Source organism: Corythoichthys intestinalis, chromosome 17 (assembly GCF_030265065.1).
Source record: "Corythoichthys intestinalis isolate RoL2023-P3 chromosome 17, ASM3026506v1, whole genome shotgun sequence".
Classification (NCBI taxonomy): domain Eukaryota; kingdom Metazoa; phylum Chordata; class Actinopteri; order Syngnathiformes; family Syngnathidae; genus Corythoichthys; species Corythoichthys intestinalis.
This window is the reverse complement of record NC_080411.1, coordinates 4,244,281-4,263,720: the sequence shown is the minus strand read 5'-3', so window position 1 is coordinate 4,263,720 and position 19,440 is coordinate 4,244,281. Positions and strand designations below refer to the sequence as shown.

At 38.9% G+C, this 19,440-nt stretch overlaps 1 protein-coding gene across 1 annotated transcript; it reads right to left on the bottom strand.

The window, feature by feature from the left end:
- cacfd1 (calcium channel flower domain containing 1) lies at positions 1 to 19,043 on the bottom strand. The gene is made up of 5 exons (XM_057819743.1): positions 18,171 to 19,043; positions 11,895 to 11,967; positions 9,865 to 9,990; positions 9,665 to 9,772; positions 1 to 7,151 (listed from the first exon to the last, which is right to left on the bottom strand). The coding sequence occupies exons 1-5, from the start codon at positions 18,280 to 18,282 to the stop codon at positions 7,073 to 7,075; spliced, it is 498 nt and encodes a 165-aa protein (XP_057675726.1). The 5' UTR covers positions 18,283 to 19,043; the 3' UTR covers positions 1 to 7,072.
- Positions 19,044 to 19,440: the final 397 nt, after the last annotated feature.

Here is a 19,440-nt window from a genome sequence, read left to right as displayed (position 1 = left end):
TTTTTTTTTTGTACGGAAGGGAACTCTAGCGAAATAAACATCCACAGCATCATAAAGTTGCACTGCAATCGCAGGTTTGTTTATTTTCCCATCAAGACGAGTCATGTCACAGCACACAAGAATTCAAACCTTTATTACAACTGTAGTTAGCATGGCTTAGCAGCAAGGGGGTGTGTACGTGAGCGCGTACCTGAGACGTTCAGCTGAGAAAACTTGGGTTCGGATGTAAACATTTGCTCCAAAACTTTCATCATTAGAGATGAAACAAAGAAAACAACAATGCAAATAGTACATTGAAAACACACACGTACATTAACATTAGTCCCATTTTTATGACGGAGTTTTAGGGCCAAATAAAAAAATGGGGGGAAAAAATTGGACTAGGAGAAAAAGGTCATAGTATTACAAGAATAAATTCATGCCTTGTAATGTTACGAGATTTAAGTCTTAACATTACGAGATTAGGTTGTAGTATTAGTAAGAGAAAAAAGTAACATTGCAAGACCAAAGTCGTTATACTACTATACATAATTGGTATGGATGCTGTATGGCTAATGTAGCTAAATGGACTCTAAAACAGCCTCGATTAAAATCAACAGTATTGTGTTTTAGAATCAGTTTCACCAATAAGGACATATTTCATCAAATTATTATCAATATAAGGATTTATACTAATACTTTGTCGTAACTACCAATTTGTGTGTTCATTTTAACAAAGGCGGTTCACAGCTACGTAAAGTACGTAACAGCTAGTCAAGCTACATTAGCAGTACTGCAGTACATACCTATTACGTAATGTAACTATCAAATTTGTGATATTGTGCCTTTTTTCTGTTACCGAGTTAGCCAATTGTTGCATTGTCGCAATAGGCTAACTTCCAAAGCAAAAGTCCGCTAGCTTAAATGTCATGTTTATGTTTACAACAATTGGCTAACTTGCATACCAAAAGTCTACTAGCTTAGCTATCCAGCTAAACCAGGGGTCCTCAAACAATGGCCCGCGGGCCGGATGCCCCCTGAACATTTTTTTTCCCCCTTCAATAGTGTTATTTTATTTCCTGGCTTTTTTCTATGAAGAACCCACAGAGGGTTATTTGGTTATTATCTATTTAATTAATAGTGATATATTATTTATTATTATATTATATTATACTATATTATTATTTTTATTTTATTTACTTTTGTTCCGTGAAGAATCCAGAAAGGGTTATTTGATTGAGGCTTTCTGAAAAACAATAAATTTTTACATTTAGGCACTCCTGCAATCATCACACTTTTTCTGTTACAAACTGAACTGGCCCCTCATCAGAGAAGGGAAAAGTTTTGTGGCCCTCACAGGAAAAACTTTGGGGACGCCCGATCTAAACTATCTGGTAAACATTAGCATTATATAGGATTTAAACTAGCGGACTTTTGCTATGCAGGTTAGCTAATTTCTGTAAACATTAGCATTATATAATTTAAACTAGCGGAGTTTTGCTACGCAAGTTAGCAATTTGTTGTAAATATTAGCATTATATAGCATTTAGGCTAGCAGACCTTTGCTATGCAAGTTACACCAGACTGATAAATGTATTTTATTTCTGTCGATGTCCCTTTAGGGGCGCCGTATATGTCTACGTTTGTAGATTTTCACTTAATTTTCGTGAAGAAATTCAATTATAAATTAATTTGTGTTTTGTTGAAATTAAAAACAAAATATTAAAATGAGTTTAAAGAGAAATACACTCGAAATCTCTATGAAAGGTAAATACCGTATTTCCTCAAATACAACTTTTTGCTATGCAAGTTAGCAATTTGTTGTAAATATTAGCATTATATAGCATTTAAGCTAGCAGACCTTTGCTATGCAAGTTACACCAGACTGATAAATTTATTTTATTTCTGTCGATGTCCCTTTAGGGGCTCTGTATATGTCTACGTTTGTAGATTTTCACTTAATTTTCGTGAAGAAATTCAATTATAAATTAATGTGTGTTTTGTTGAAATTAAAAACAAAATATTAAAATGAATTTAAAGAGAAATACTCTAAATGTCTACAAAGGGTAAATACCGTATTTCCTCAAATACAACTTTTTGCTATGCAAGTTAGCAATTTGTTGTAAATATTAGCATTGCTAGCAGACCTTTGCTATGCAAGTTACACCAGACTGATAAATTTATTTCATTTCTGTCGATGTCCCTTTAGGGCAGGGGTCTCAAACCGATTCCACAAAGGGCCGCAGTGGGTCCTGGTCTTTGTTCCAACAGATCCAAAACAGACAGTTCAACCAATGAGGTTTCTGCTAAAGTAAGCAGCACCTGACTGCAATTAACTGATTACACTTGTTAGACACCAGATTGGTGAAAAGGGATTGTTCTCGTTTGGTTGGAATGAAATCCAGTACCCACTGCGGCCCTTTGAGGACCGGTTTGAGACCCCTGCTTTAGGGGATCCGTATGTCTACCTTTGTAGATTTTCACTTACAAACAAAATATTAAAATGAGTTTAAAGAGAAATACACTCTAAATCTCTATGAAGGGTAAAGGCCGTATTTCCTCAAATACAACTTTTCGTCCCGGTAAGACTTCAAATGAGCAAAAGTTGTGCTGGAGTACATCAATAAAACTTTCAAAACAATTCAATTTTTCATAGTTAAAAATAAAAATACATTCCAAGTTGTGGATCAGGAAAGGCAAAGGCTCAGACTTTTTAAGGTGGAATAAATCAGCAAGTCACATAAGCATTATGATACAATCAGTATGACGGTTAAGGTCCTGAAAGGGAGCAATAACAAAATGGACGTCCAAGTTTTGAACTGCTGTGGAGGCTTCAAACTAGGGCTGCCACCACTATTCAACAGCTAATCAATTAGCAAATGAAGATTTTAATCGTTGTGGAATCATTTAGAGAGAAGGTTGACCTAGAAAAACTCCAAGTACTTGTTTAACAGCCAAACAGTAAAAATTCCCTTTTTCATTCATGCTTTTGCATTTTCCTTTTATCAAAAAAAAAAAAAAAAAAAAAAGGGGGGGCGGGGGGGGAGACATGATATTTTTGTTACTTTAGGTGTATGAAAAATAATTTAAGTGAAAGAAGGCACCAACAACAACAAAAACCAGCAGAAAATACTGACTTTTTTCCCCAATAAAATGTTTGAATTAGAAAAAGCAAATGCAATAAATTTGATATCTGATCAAAGTAGACTAAAATGAGATATTTGCAAACATCTGCTTTTTACTTTGGAAAACAATGAGACAGTTACAGTGGTATGAAAAAGTATCTGAATCTTTTGGAATTTCTCACATTTCTGCATAAAATCACCATCAAATGTGATCAGATCTTTGTCAAAACCACACAGATGAAAAAACAGTGTCTGCTTTAACTAAAACCACCCAAACATTTATACGTTTTCATATTTTAATAAGGATAGTATGAAAACAATGACAGAAGGGGGGAAAATAAGTAAGTGAACCATTGCATTTAATATTTGGGGTTTGGCAGCAATAACTTCAACCAGACGCTTCCTGTAGCTGCAGATCAGACTGGCACTTCGATCAGGACTAATCTTGGCCCATTCTTCTCTAGAAAACATCTGTAGTTAAGTCAGATTCCTGGGATGTCTGGCATGAATCGCTGTCTTTCAGTCATGCCACAGCATCTCAATGGGGTTCAAGTCTGGACTTTGACTTAGCCACTCCAGATCGTGTATTTTGTTCTTCTGAAACCATTCTGAAGTTGATTTACTTCTGTGTTTTGGATCATTGTCTTGTTGCAGCACCCATCCTCTTGTTAGCTTCAACTGTCTGGCAGACGGCCTCAGGTTATCCTGCAAAACATCCTGATAAACTTTTGAATTCATTCTTCCATTAATGATAGCAAGTTGTCCAAGCCCTGAGGCAGCAAAACGGCCCCAAATCATGTTGCTCCCTCCACCAAGCTTCACGGTGGGGATGAGGTGTTGATGTTGGTAAGCTGTTCCATTTTTGTGTTACTCCCAACAATTAAACTTTGGTTTCATCAGTCCACAAAACATTTTGTCAAAACTTCTGTGGAGTGTCCAAGTGTCTTTTTGCGAACATTAAACGAGCAACAATGTTTTTGTAGACAGCAGTGGCTTCCTCCGTGGAGTCCTCCCGTGAACACCATTCTTGGCCATAGTTTTACATGTAGTTGATGTATTGACGGAGATATTGGACTGTGCCAGTGATTCCCGTAAGTCTTCAGCAGACACTCTAGGGTTCTTTTTTATTTGTAGACAACTTCTCTGACTGTCAATTGATGAACATCCAGACTTTTAGAGATGGTTTTGTATCATTTCCCAGCTTAATCGCCAGTCTTCAGACAGCTCTTTTGACCAAGCCATGAGTCACACCAGACAGTTCTTCTCATCAAGACATTTCTTACCAGGTGTGTGTTTTATAGTGGGCAGGGCAGCTTTAAACCACTCATCAGTGATTGGGCACACACCTGACTAGAGCTGAAATGAATACTCGAGCAACTCGAGTAACTCGAGTTCAAAAACTGATCCGAGTAATTTTATTCTCCTTGAGGAATCGTTTCATTTTGCCAGCTCAAAGCATCACGTTTTGCCCCGACTACTTTTAATGCGGGACAACGCGCTGACGTCACGTGCGTAGAGGAAGAAGCAATAAAAAAAATTCAAAAAACTTACCGCAGCCAACAGCCGCTACAAACTACGCCGACATTGCTAAAAATTACACCCGCATGATGCTAGCAGCAGGTAGTGTCCGATGCGTCTCATAGATATCGCATGCATTTAGGACTAGATGCGAAATGACAGACTCGGCCGCGTCTGGGCAGCATTAGTAAACAGCCGCCATCTTTAAGCAGTACACTTCTCATCGCTAATAAATGTAACATTACTGACACTCGTTCACGTAACCTTAGCCCTTCGGAGGGCTAGGTTTCTATTGATTATGACCATAGTCGATGCGTGGCTAACGTGTTTTACATACAGGCTTTATTTAATCTCTAAAAACACAGCATTGTAGAGTGATGAGGGTGTAAAATTAAAACATAATAAAGCTAACTGTCAGTTTTAGCTCAGTAGTCATTGCTGAATAAAACAACAAGTAGCACTGGTCCCTAATGTGCTCCAATACAGCAGGTATCATTAATTTATTTTGAACACTGCAAAAAAATCAAAATCCTATCAGTACTTACAGTTTAGACTAACTTAAAACTTAACTAGAACTTAAAAATAGCTTGACACAAATGGAAATTAAATTGAAACACGTGGGAAAAACACGCAACTTTCAAGTGATGTGTGTTATTAAGCGTAATAACATTTTTAGGTAAGAAATATGTTTTTTTTAAATAAGATCTAGAAGTTTTTTGAGTGAAAGCAGTGAATGTTTTTTCTAGTCACATCTTAGATGCAATTGTTGGCTGTTTTCAACAATGTACATCGAATATAGACATTGATTGACTGAAAATGGTTCAATATTGGATTAAATGTCTTTTTTTCCCTCATGTATATTTATAATTGCTCTTTACCTAAAAAAAACAAAAAAAAAACGTTTTATCCGATTACTCGATTAATCGATAGAATTTTCAGTCGATTACTCGATTATTAAAATATTCGATAGCTGCAACCCTACACCTGACTTAAATTGTATGGTAAAAATTGGTTTCAATTGTTCTTTAGGTCTCCTTAGGCAGAGGGTTCACTTATTTTCCCCTTTCTGTCAGTGTTTGCATGCTATCTTCATTAAAATATGGAAACCTATAAATGTTTGGGTGGTTTTAGTAAAAGCAGATATTGTATTTTCATCTGTGTGATTTTGACAAAGATCAGATCACATTTGATGGGGATTTTATGCAGAAACGTGACAAATTCCAAAAGGTTCGGGTACTTGTTTGGGTGGTTTTAGTGAAAGCAGACATTGTATTTACATCTGAGGGATTTTGACAAAGATCAGATCACATTTGATGGGGATTTTATGCAGAAATGTGACAAATTCCAAAAGGTTCAGGTACTTGTTTGGGTGGTTTTAGCTTAAGCAGACACTGTTTTTTCATCTGTGTGATTTTGACAAAGATCAGATCACATTTGATGGTGATTTTATGCAGAAATGTGACAAATTCCAAAAGGTTCAGGTACTTGTTTGGGTGGTTTTAGTGAAAGCAGACATTGTATTTACATCTGAGGGATTTTGACAAAGATCAGATCACATTTGATGGGGATTTTATGCAGAAATGTGACAAATTCCAAAACGTTCAGGTACTTGTTTGGGTGGTTTTAGTAAAACCAGACATTGTATTTTCATCTGTGTGATTTTGACAAAGATCAGATCACATTTGATGGTGATTTTATGCAGAAATGTGACAAATTCCAAAAGGTTCAGGTACTTGTTTGGGTGGTTTTAGTGAAAGCAGACATTGTATTTACATCTGAGGGATTTTGACAAAGATCAGATCACATTTGATGGGGATTTTATGCAGAAATGTGACAAATTCCAAAAGGTTCAGGTACTTGTTTGGGTGGTTTTAGTAAAACCAGACATTGTATTTTCATCTGTGTGATTTTGACAAAGATCAGCTCACATTTGATGGGGATTTTATGCAGAAATGTGACAAATTCCAAAAGGTTCAGGTACTTGTTTGGGTGGTTTTAGTAAAACCAGACATTGTATTTTCATCTGTGTGATTTTGACAAAGATCAGATCACATTTGATGGGGATTTTATGCAGAAATGTGACAAATTCCAAAAGGTTCAGGTATTTTTTCATACCACTGTACATAATTCCAAAGTCAAAGTCCAACTTTCCATTTCCAAAGCGCTTTTTAAACTCAAATGTTACACCCAGAGTACGATAACGTTATATTCATGTACGCATTCGTCGACTTATCACAAAAAGTCATTGATTAGTCGACTATCAAAATAATTGTTTGTGGCAGCCCTATTTGACGCGCGACAAGCAAACAGCAAAAAAAAATTACAAACCATAAAAGGAATACATACACGTTCACCAGACGCACACCAAGTCCCAGAATTAAATAAATAAATAAATACAAGCAAGAGGTCTTGAGAGTTTTGCCTTAAAGGAGGGTTGGAGATGCGAGGTCTTACTCGGTGGTGCCGGTCATTCTCTCCTCGTCGCTCTGTTTATGATGCTGCAGCCGGGCGTACGTCACAGCGTCCCCCCTGAGAGACCAGTGGCCATTAGGTAGTTAGGGCGGGGATTGGGAAGAGGTCATTAGTTGACACTTAAAATGGAGCTTGTTAGGAATGTTAGGACGACAAAATAAGATGGAGGCCCTGTTGGGAATCAATCACTCTAAGGTCAATTGAGAACCAGACAACCAGCTAATAGCTTTTGGAGAAAAATGTGCTAGCTTACGCGGAAATGCAAGTTAAGTCGTGGAGCAGAATTCTCTCGAGGACTCACTGTACTTCAATTTTATTGCCAATATTTTAGATTCGAGATGTGAAAGTGTTTATATAACGGAGATTTTGAAAATACAGTGGGGCAAATACGTATTTAGTCAACCACTAATTGTGCAAGTTCTCCCACTTGAAAATATTAGAGAGGGCTGTAATTGTCAACATGGGTAAACCTCAACCATGAGAGACAGAATGTGGAAAAAAAAAACAGAAAATCACATTGTTTGATTTTTAAGGAATTTATTTGCAAATCATGGTGGAAAATAAGTGTTTGGTCTATACCAAAAGTTCATCTCAATACTTTGTTATGTACCCTTTGTTGGCATTAACAGAGGCCAAACGTTTTCTGTAACTCTTCTCAAACTTTTCACACACTGTTGCTGGTAGTTTGGCCCATTCATTCATGCAGATCTCCTCTAAAGCAGTGATGTTTTGTGGCTGTCGTTGGGCAACACGGACTTTCAACTCCCTCCTCACACCGTGGCGTCATAATGATAACAACAACGGGGAGCAAAAATCCCAGAACCACACGGGGGGACCTAGTGAATGACCTACAGAGAGCTGGGACCCCAGTAAGATAGGCTACTATCAGTAACACAATGCGCCGCCAGGGACTCAAATCCTGCACAGCCAGACGTGTCCCCATGCTAAAGAAAGTACACGTCCAGGCCCGTCTGCTGTTCGCTAGAGAGCATTTGGATGATCCAGAAGAGGACTGGGAGAATGTGTTATGGTCAGATGAAACCAAAATAGACATTTTTGGTAGAAACACAGGTTCTCGTATTTGGAGGAAAAAGAATACTGAATTGCACCATACCCACTGTGAAGCATGGGGGTGGAAACATCATGCTTTGGGGCTGTTTTTCTGCAAAGGGACCAGGACAACTGATCTGTGTAAAGGAAAGAACGAATGGGGCCATGTATTGAGAGATTTTAAGTGAAAATCTCCTTCCATCAGCAAGGGCATTAAAGATGAGACGTGGCTTGGTCTTTCAGCATGACAATGATCCCAAACACACAGCCAGGGCAACAAAGGAGTGGCTTCGTAAGAAGCATTTCAAGGTCCTGGAGTTGCCTAGCCAGTCTCCAGATACCAACCCCATAGAAAATCTGCGGAGGGAGTTGAAAGTCCGTGTTGCCCAACAGCAGCCCCAAAACATCACTGCTCTAGAGGAGATTTGCATGGAGGAATGGGCCAAAATACCAGCAACAGTGTGTGAAAAGCTTGTGAAGAGTTACAGAAAATGTTTGGCCTTCGTTATTGCCAACAAACGGTACATAACAAAGTGCTGAGCTGAACTTTTGGTATTGACCAAATACTTATTTTCCACCATGATTTGCAAATAAATTCTTTAAAAATCAAACAATATGATTTTCTGGGGTTTTTTCCACATTCTGTCTCTCATGGTTGAGGTTAAACCATGTTGACAATTACAGGCCTCCCTAATATTTTCAAGCGGAACTTGCACAATTAGTGGTTGACTAAATACTTATTTGCCACACTGTATGCAGTTATGGACTTAACATATTATGGCTAATTATACTGTGATTCCCCACTGGATAATTTAATAATGATAAATGTAACAACTTCAAAGTTTTCCAATAAGCATTCTATGAAAAATAAGAGAAAAAGTGCCTATATTGCACCACTATATTTGATGTCGTAACCAAAAAAGTGCAAACATCAGTTTTAATGGATCAAGTGCAAGCACAAAGTGCCAATAATGCCTTATGAAACCCCAAAAGGGTCAAAATTTAAAAATAAAAACAACATTTTGAAATAAATACGTTTTGACAAATAACAGACGAATTGTGTAATATAATACATTTTGAAATACCGTAAACACGAGGGGTTAAATCGAAAGATTGTGTGAATTTTTGGAACGTTTTGAAGTGGGAGTGGTGGGAAAAGGTCAAAGGGCGTGGGCTCCGTGCCAAAGAAGTGGACAGGAATTTTTTTTTTTTTTTTGTGGGGAGCTTTCCCACAATAAATACTTTTTAAAAAACACTGTTAAATGAAAATGATTATTGATCATTTTTGTGAAGAGGAATTTTGGTTGCTTAAGTAAAAACAAGTTAAGATGATCAACTAAAAACAGTTTAGTATTCCATTTAACCAATAAGTAGATTTAAAATAAACGTCTACTGCTTGTTAGTAGGAGTTTGAAAGACAGTAAAAAGATGAAAATCATGTTTTTACAGTTCAACAGTGCTGCTTAAAAGAGAAAAAAAATGTATTAAAAAAGAAAAATTTATAAGTGTGGTGCTCTTACTTTTTCCCTAAAGAAGCAAGGCCATAGAGGACCCCAGTGGCGAAGGCGATGGCGTTCCCGAACAGTGTGGTGAAGGTGAAACTCAGGAATATGGGAAATAGTGCCATTCTAGTAAAACACAAGATGTATCAAATCACTAGTTGCAACCAGAGTCCTTACAAAGACAAGCAAACTGGACTTAGCAACGTAGCACATCTCACCCGCAGTAGAAGAATGCTTTCTGCCAGGGTTGGAAGCGGTCGGCGCGGGCCGCCACAGCGTTGGCGAACTCAATGAACTGGCAGCAGAAGGGCACCTCGCACAGGAACAATACGAAGGCGTTCAATCTGGAAACATCAGGGGGTTTCTTCAATTTTGGAGCTTCATTAGAAGCCAGCAGACATTACCAATTAATCAGTGAATTGAGTAATTGAGATCATTTCACGTGTTAAAACATGATATCAGTCACAGACATACCGTGGAATAGAAGGAAGGTGATACGAAAGCAACACAGATATTTTCACATACAGTGGGGCAAATAAGTATTTAGTCAACCACCAACTGTGCAAGTTCGCCTACTTGAAAAGATTAGATTGGCCTGTAATTGTCAACATGGGTGAACCTTTACCATGAGAGACAGAATGTGAAAAAAAAAAAAGAAAATCACATTGTTTGATTTTTAAAGATTTCAAAATTAGAGTGGAAAATAAGTATTTGGTCACCTACAAACAAGCAAGATTTCTGGCTCTCAAAGAGGTCTAACTTCTTCTAACGAGGTTTAACAAGGCTCCACTCATTACCTGTATTAATGGCACCTGTTTTAACTCATTATCAGTATAAAAGACACCTGTCCACAACCTCAGTCAGTCAAATTCCAAACTTTACTATGGCCAAGACCAAAGACCTTTCGAAGGACACCAGAGACAAAATTGTTGACCTGCACCAGGCTGGGAAGACAATCTGCAATAGGTAAAAAGCTTGGTGTAAAGAAATTAACTGTGGGAGCAATTATTAGAAAATGGAAGACATACAAGACCACTGATAATCTCCCTCGATCTGGGGCTCCATGCAAGACCTCACCCCGTGACGTCAAAACGATAAGAACGGTGAGCAAAAATCCCAGAACCACACGGGGGGATCTAGTGAATGACCTACAGAGAGCTGGGACCACAGTAACAAAGGCTACTATCAGTAACACAATGCGCCGCCAGGGACTCAAATCCTGCACTGCCAGACGTGTCCCCCTGCTGAAGAAAGTCCACATCCAGGCCCGTCTGCAGTTCCGCTAGAGAGCATTTGGATGATTCAGAAGAGGACTGGGAGAATGTGTTATGGTCAGATGAAACCAAAATAAAACTTTTTGGTAGAAACACAGGTTCTCATGTTTGGAGGTGAAAGAATACGGAATTGCATCCCAAGAACACCATACCCACTGTGAAGCTTGGGGTTGGAAACATCATGCTTTGGGGCTGTTTTTCTGCAAAGGGACCAGGACGACTGATCTGGGTAAAGGAAAGAATGAATGGGGCCATGTATCGAGAGATTTTGAGTAAAAATGTCCTTCAATCAGGAAGGGCATTGAAGATGAGACGTGGCTGGGTCTTTCAGCATGACAATGATTCCAAACACACAGCCAGGGCAACAAAGGAGTGGCTTCCTAAGAAGCATTTCAAGGTCCTGGAGTGGCCTAGCCAGTCTCCAGATCTCAATCCCATAGAAAATCTGTGGAGGGAGTCCGTGTTGCCCAACGACAGCCCCAAAACATCACTGCTCTAGAGGAGATCTGCATGGAGGAATGGGCCAAAATACCAGCAACAGTGTGTGAAAAGCTTGTGAGGAGTTACAGAAAACATAACAAAGTATTGAGACAAACTTTTGGTATTGACCAAATACTTATTTTCCACCATGATTTGCAAATTCTTTAAAAATCAAACAATGTGATTTTCTGGGATTTTTTCCACATTCTGTCTCTCATGGTTGAGGTTTACCCATGTTGACATTTTCTCTAATATTTTCAAGTGGGAAAACTTGCACAATTAGAGGTTGACTAAATACTTATTTGCCCGACTGTATATATATATAATTAAGATTAGTCGACTCATCGTAAAAATAGTCGGCTGACTAATCGGGAGAAAATTACTCGTTTGGGACAGCCCTAATATTGTCACACATCTAGTTGCCAGTGAATGAGTAAGGGGTTAAAATACAAACACATTTAAACGAGTTAATGCGTGCCAATTTATAGACTTACACCATCCACACTCCAGCAGCGATGTTTAAAGGGTTCACAGTGACACAGTTCCACACTCCCGCAATGGCACATGCTGCAGAAAACACAGGATTTGTTATTTGACAAAAAAAAACAAAACTCCAATCCATTTTGCCTGGGAGGTCTGGCAGAGATCAGTCGCTGACTCGAACGAGGGCATTCAGTTTAAATGAATTTGGGCATCTAATGTTAATACAATGCAATGAGATAATAGATAATACTCTACAATAGTTGGATTTGGTTCCTTTTTATCAATTTTTTAAAATCAAAAATCAAAAGGGGGAACTAAACCTTCTTTTATTTATAAGACACACTTGTACTACACAAAATATTATTACTGTGGCCTCCATGACCCAAAATGTGATGTCCACTTACGTGGATGCCAGGTCTTTATGACGAAGTTTTCTAATTCACCAAAAATACTTGGTGACACTTGCCCTATTAAAGTGCCTATGACAGCAAAAGGCATGTATATTTCATATTTTACGCAGTATTTTATGCTCCTGAATGAAATGGACCGCTTGGATGTGTGTGGAAGCGACAGTTTATATTCAATTTTTTTAATCCTGCGCCATAAAAATGAGTGACTTCCAGCTCCAGTCCCTAGTTTAGGAAGAATGCGAATGTGACCTCACCCGGGTCACCATCTCACAACACAACCATTGCTTTATAGCATGCAGATGGACTGCGGATTCAGCTGATTTTGTGGATTAATTCATTTATTTTTCGCATCACGCCAGCCCAATGTGCTGCAGGCTTTTGTTGCTGCACCAGGGAGAGTGGTGTGACTCTTTTTGGATTTCCAAAAGATTCTTGTTCGCCGCGATGGCCAAAACAAGTCAGACAATCAAGAGACCATTGGACGGATGACTAAGTGAGTAAGCTTCGTGTTTTATATTATGTTGAAGAAATCTAAATTTCTAGAATTGCGCCAGCCGAAACGATCCCAACATCCCTGCCAAAAGGCCAAACTCCGCGCGTTCACCTTAGTCTTAACCACTTGTACGCACTCCATTTTGAAAGGTTTAAAGAAGGCTCACCGAGAACAAGTTGACAATTTATTCAGATCTACAGCGATCAAACAGCAAGGTGAAACAAGAACAGACTCAGGCGAGGAGGCGAGGTCACCTTATCACACGTCAACAAAAGGTTCCCAAGAAAAATGACCACGATTAATTAAACATTCAGTCTTTTGAAGGCTCTCCCGGGGTGGGCTGTGGGCAAAAGAAGGGTGTGTTTTAGGATAATCTTCTATCACAGGTGGGTCTGTTTAGCTCAACTGAGGTGGGAGTTTGGGCCTGCCTTGACGTCTGAGAGGCGCTGCGCTATCAAACTTTGTTCTTGTTTTCGGGTGTTGCTTTGGTAGGCCTGGGTGTCTTGGCCCCACCGAAGAGATGACGACGGCGTTGTGTTGATGATAATATTACACCTGTTTTGTTTACATTTTCGGTATTTCCCCTTCTTTCCCTGGCGACAAGCACTGCCTGCCCGCCGCCGTGGGCTGGCCGATCGGTGAAGACAATCAACCCCGCCATCGTGTGTGACACGAGTTGGGGTAGTTTGGTGTGATTTGTCATTTTCGGCGTTTCCCCATCTCTCCCCGGCGACGAGCACTGCCTGCCCGCCGCAGAAAAAACTTGGAAACGCCGCTCTGTTCGGGTGAGCATGTCGGCTCGCTGTCACGCCTCCTGTTTTACTTACACTCTCTTTCTTCTGTCTTCGAAGCCGGGGCAAGGAAACGACAAAAGCCTGACTAACTCTGGTGGCATAAAGTATCGTTCCGGAGGTGCAAGAAGTCGACAGTTTTGACCATTATGCATTAATTTTGCCCTGTCGTACTGAATAAATGCATTTTTAATATTTTATATTCCATGTAGCACAAGACTGTTATTTGTCATGACCATACCATTTATTTAGCAGTTGGGGAAAAATACTTAGATAAATAAAATATTGGAGTAGAAGTTGAAACAATGACATTTTGCTGCTCTCTGTCGCAGTCTTCCTCCCTCTGAATCGTCTCGCTCAATGGACTGAATTCTAAATCAGTTGAAATTGTGACCCTGCCGATGTCATCCTCCATCTGGGGACGCTAGAGCGCTATAATGAAAGGCGGGGCTAAACTGCAGACTAAAAGACTAATTTCTCTTCATCTGCGCTTTGCCAAATTGTTGTATATAGTCGAATCGTCTCAAAATATGATTCTAATTCACAAAATAATGCTATTTAAGATTGTTTTTATGCTGTCACAGGCACTTTTAGGGTTAAGGTTTAAGTTTTCTGCTAAATAATACAAAGCTCATGGAATATGCAGCTGTGGTTTGTGTGACGCAGTGGTATCAAGTGTTACTGATGGTGCTTTTTGTTTGACGACAACCCGGCTCTCGGCTCTCACGGGCCGGGATCAAACAGCAGGTGCCAGGAGACAATTGGCAAGAGCTAAGCTTTTACTTATGCTTCCCAGAAACACTCATGTGAGCTGTACAGTCAATATAGTGCTTATTTATCTGTCAAAGATCATAAAATGAGCACTATGTGAATTTGTGTTTTAAATACAGGCCAACCAAATCAGAGAAAAAAAAATATATGCTCCATGTAGGGATGGGAATTGATACGATTTTTACGATTCCGATTCCATTATCGATATTGCTTAACGATTCGATTCTTTACCGATTCTCTTATCGATTCTAATTTTGGGAAAAAGAAGAACAAACATTTTGATTGGCATCGAGTTTGTTTAATCAGAAGTCCCAACCTTACAAACTCACAACGAGGTCAAAAGGGGCCCAAAGCCTCAGTGTTAACTGTGGCAATAAGTGGCAAATGCACAAGAATGTGTAACATTTTACTGAAACATTTTTCCAATAGAAATAAAAAATATTGGTATATATTGGCATGTAGGTCGTTGTTCTGCCTTTGGCAATATGTGTTAAAGCAGGGGTCCCCAAACTTTTTCCTGTGAGGGCCACATAACTTTTCCCTTCTCTGATGAGAGGCCCAGGTCAGTTTGTAACAGAAAAAGTGTGACGATTGCAGGAGTGCGTAAATGTAAAAAAATCATTGTTTTTCAGAAAGCCACAATCAAATAACCCTCTGTGGATTCTTCACGGAACAAAAGTAAATAAAATAAAAGTAATAATATAATGTGATAATAATAAATAATAATAGCACTATTAATAGATAATAACAAAAAAAAAACCTCTCTGAGTTATTCACTGAAAAGGCCAAGAAATAAATAACACTACTGAGGGAGCAAAAAACAAAAAAAATTCAAAATGCTCTCTGGAATTGTTCAGGGGGCAGGACCAAATATGGAGGCGCGGGCCGTAGTTTGGGGACCCCTGTTTTTATTTACCAGTATATTGAAATGCATGCCTTTTAGTTTTTATGGTGCGTTCACGCTCAAGTGGTGGCGCCCTTGCGCTTCCCCATGCGAAGAAGAACGCGCTCACGTGAAGAAGAAATGCTGCATCCAAGCGAGTGATGACTGCAAGTCGCTTTGTTGTAATTTTTCCTCGTAAAGTGAAGACACACTTTCGAGCGTTCGAACCTACGTGCTGTCATTGTTATGTTTACGGCGGCAATGCTCGTGTTAAACTATCGTAATCGTAACCTTTCATTTTCACCCTTTTTCCTGGTGAAGTGTAGCCAAACTTTGGAGCGAGTGGTTCTTGGCGCCATGCTAGTTTGATGCGTCTGGACAACAAGACACGTCACGACGCAATATGCGTCTTTAGGGATCGTTAAGGCTTTTTCATTGTGATGTCGAGGCCTCGAAACACTCGGAACCGGTTCGGAATTGGAATCGGATTTCGATTCCCATCCCTAGCTCCATGGTAAGATTACACTTGTGTAGCGCTTTTCTACCTTCGAGGTACTCAAAGCGCTTTGACACTATATTAATGCTTTATCGATTAAGTGGCGTAATTTGATTAGAAAAAAAGCTTTGAATCAAATTTTACTGCTTCGAGTATTCGTTTAATTAGATTGGCGTTGTAATGGTTTGTTTTGAAAGTGTTTGCATTTACTTTTCCAGATTTGAGTGGATACACTGCCTCTAGTGGCAACAATATGACATACAGTGTATCACAAAATGTTTGGAATGTTTATACCCCCTGTCATATTTGTGTTTGTTTTATTTTTGGTTTGTATTGTTGATTGTTCATCTGTCTGTTAATCATGTTAATTTAATAAATAAAAAAAATAAATACTTGGCCCTGGAAAGTAAAAACCCGCGAACACCTAAAGTTTCAATAAGCATTTTTCACGCCGCGTCAAAAAATATGTTTTCATTGAAACTTAAAGACACGTACTTTTTAACCCTTAGATGCATAAGTGGGTCAAAAATTAGGTTGTTTTCTCGAAATATCTTCGGAATGAAAAATTGTTATCAATTCATATTCCATGTATTCCTCAAAAAACATGTTTTTGATATAATGCCATTCAAATTTTCGATGATTTTTTTTTATACATTTAAAGAAATTGTCATTTTTGTATTACTACCCTAAGCTTCCACAAGTGGGTCAAAAATGACCCGCGTGCATTTTCTATGGAATCCAATAGGAATCTTTCATTCTTATCAACTTTGGCTGTCAGGAATAAATTTACCGTGGACCACACAGACGAGGTATTTAAAAAGTGACATCCCTTAAGAAGATTATTTTACATAGCAAGAGCTGATACGTGTACTGTTAGTATTATGTCCATATAGTATTTTGTGTGTGTGTGTATGTGTGTGAGTGTGTGTCTTTCATGACTATTTTTTATCATTATTTATCAACAAATTAATCTACCTCATAACTGGCTAGCTAACTAAGGCTAGGTTCATACTGCAGGTCCTAATGCATAATTCCGATTTTTTGTCATATCTATTTTTTTGGCGTACCCGTTCAGACTGCCTTGGTCCATTGAGCCTGTTCAAGTATCACACATAAGCTCAAATTCGCAGTCTGAGATACGCTGAGCAAACTGGCCCGCATGCGCAGGAGCATTGGAGCAGAGAGAAAACCGAGCATTGTCAGGCTTATCCTCAACCCCTTTTGTTTTTTTATGACTGTTGTCAAGCCTGCTCCTTCCTCAAAAGCCGCCTTCAAGTTAGGCGCTAACGCTAATGCACAGCTGCACCGCTACCGTAGCACCTGGTCTCTCTCGCTCTTTGCTGATGTTAATTGCTGCATGAATTCCAATTTGGGGGACTTGACAGTTCGGACTGCAGCCACATTCTGGAAAAATGTGGCCCGGATGGGATTTTAACCACATACGAAAGTGACCTTGAACGAATTTAAAATGGTCCACTTTTATGCGACTTTTCCCGTTCAGTCGAGTTGGAAAAACACGAAAAAATCGGATTCGAACCTAGCCTCGGTTAGCTAACATTATTGTATACATATAGTGTGTGTGTATTTATTTATACAGCTAGATATTGATCTATTGAAAACACTACTCTTATGTTTCCTTATCCAAAATGTCATAGCTACTAGATTTACAGCTGAAATGGTCCTACAGATGTTGGATGATGGAGAGGTAGTGACGGGGTTGGACTCAAGTGTCCAAAATTTCTAATGATGAGGACCCAGACTATTGTTCAGGTGGCAGTGGCAGTTGTCCACCTGGAAATCCAACTGAACAGGATCAATCTGACTCATAAGATTCCACTTATGTGTCCTCTGAAGAAGAAAGTGTCCAAATCATGGCCAACAGAATGAGCTGGTAGGGCTCTTACTAAAGAGAATTACCTCCCACCCAGGGCAGAACACAGAACCACAATATTCTCAGAAATCGGTCAGTGCCTCCACAAGGGCTTAGCACCGCTGTGTCACCAAAAAGATGCATGGGAGCTCTTCATCATCGATGATAAAATACAAGGAAGGATAAAGTCTTTTGCTGTTTTTTTCCCCCCCCAAAATAATGTTAATTGAATCATAAACATATTTCAAGCATGAAATCATTCTTGTGTGGCCCTAAATATAATATGAATTAATATACAAGTGATTATTCTTCACCAAAATGGCATAAAAACATATTGGTTCTAATATGGGTCATTTTTGACCCACTTATGTTAGAGTAATTTGTGCATCTAGGGATTAAAAAGACAAATATAGTTACAGCATATCATTTACGTATTTGATCGAAAATGAATCCGCGAATACGCGGGGGTACACCGGGTGTACTTATACCACCATCCGAATTCTTATTAGGACACACACTGATGGACACAAGCAAAGCAGTACATACATTACACGGTAAAAGAAATCATCTTACATATTCCTCCCAGCACACCAGCAATTTTGCAAAGCCACCGGTACCACCACGTCATGCCATCGTCCTCCGGCGGGGACGCTTTGCTGGAGGCTGCGGTCTCCTCGGAGCTCATCCTCCTGACCGAAAGCTAGCACCCGAGGCTCGGTTTCCACGACACCCTCTTCGGTGGCGTTGCGACGGCTCCGGACAGCGACGCCAGCGGTACCGCGGCGCCGAAATGGAACCTGTCGTTCCTATTGTTCTTCTTCAAAGTAAAACTGAGGCTTATTGCTAGCAGGGAATGCTATCAAACACTGACAAAAATTGCGCAAAACTTGAACATCTCCTTTATGACACCCTTAAAATATTATCAATTACGTTACAATTCAACAGCGACCAAAAAAATGTGTTTATCATTTAAGTGTAAAGATACGGAAAATCCAGCTTGTTTGTTTTGGCGGAGGAACTGTTTTTTTTCCCCGAGTTGCCACAACCGCGTTGCAACATGGGAAGTCTTCGCACGCCTCATTTGTTTGTTTCAATCCGCAGTTTTAGGTTTTTGTGTTTAACGTGTTACTTAAACACGAAATCCAACTACTAAATTTGTGATTATAATTATTAATTTTTATTTTGAACGTATTTTAAAGATCTCGGTACAGCTCACTTGAACCTATTAAACTGACCCATCTACGCAGGTGGGCGGGATTTTTAGGCTGTGAACCAATTAAATTGTTGACAATTTCCGGAAGCTATTTAACAACGAATTTTTATTCATGTTTATTTGTTCATTAAAATATGCCAAATATTATTTTAAAAATACAATTATGAGTTATAATAATAATAATGAAAATAAAAATATAATTGAGGCACGCCATTTTAGGTCTAGGTCAAGTATGTCCCGAAATGTGGTGTCTTTTGTCCTCTTTATTTGGATCCATATTTTTTTTATCAAGTTGATTTTTTAGTTACTTGGCCTATTCAGGTTTTTTTTTTCCGATCAAGAGTTAAAAAATATTATATACACTTTAACATAAGAACAAATAGTGCGACAAGAAAAAGTCCAAAGTACGAGTTTAAAGTTGTTATAAGTATGGATGCAGTGCGGCTAATTTAGCTGCTACGTGCTTTATGCAAGTTATCCTGCGTCAAAGTCTAGTATAAATCCTTAGATTTGATAAAGATATGCCAAAAGATAAAGATTTTGTTATTTTTTAAACAAATTCTAAAACACAGCCTCACAAAATGCTCTCAATATGTTTATATTACGGAGGCGGCAAAGCGCAACGTCAAG

Bases quoted from the DNA above. Each gene is read 5' to 3' on its own strand.
- cacfd1 (XM_057819743.1), bottom strand. From the start codon at position 18,282: ATGAGCTCCGAGGAGACCGCAGCCTCCAGCAAAGCGTCCCCGCCGGAG. The intron at 11,968-18,170 runs GTAAGATGATTT...TGTTTTCTGCAG, and splicing joins TGGTGTGCTGGGAGGAATAT to CATGTGCCATTGCGGGAGTG. The intron at 9,991-11,894 runs GTAAGTCTATAA...TGATGTTTCCAG, and splicing joins GCTGCTGGAGTGTGGATGGT to ATTGAACGCCTTCGTATTGT.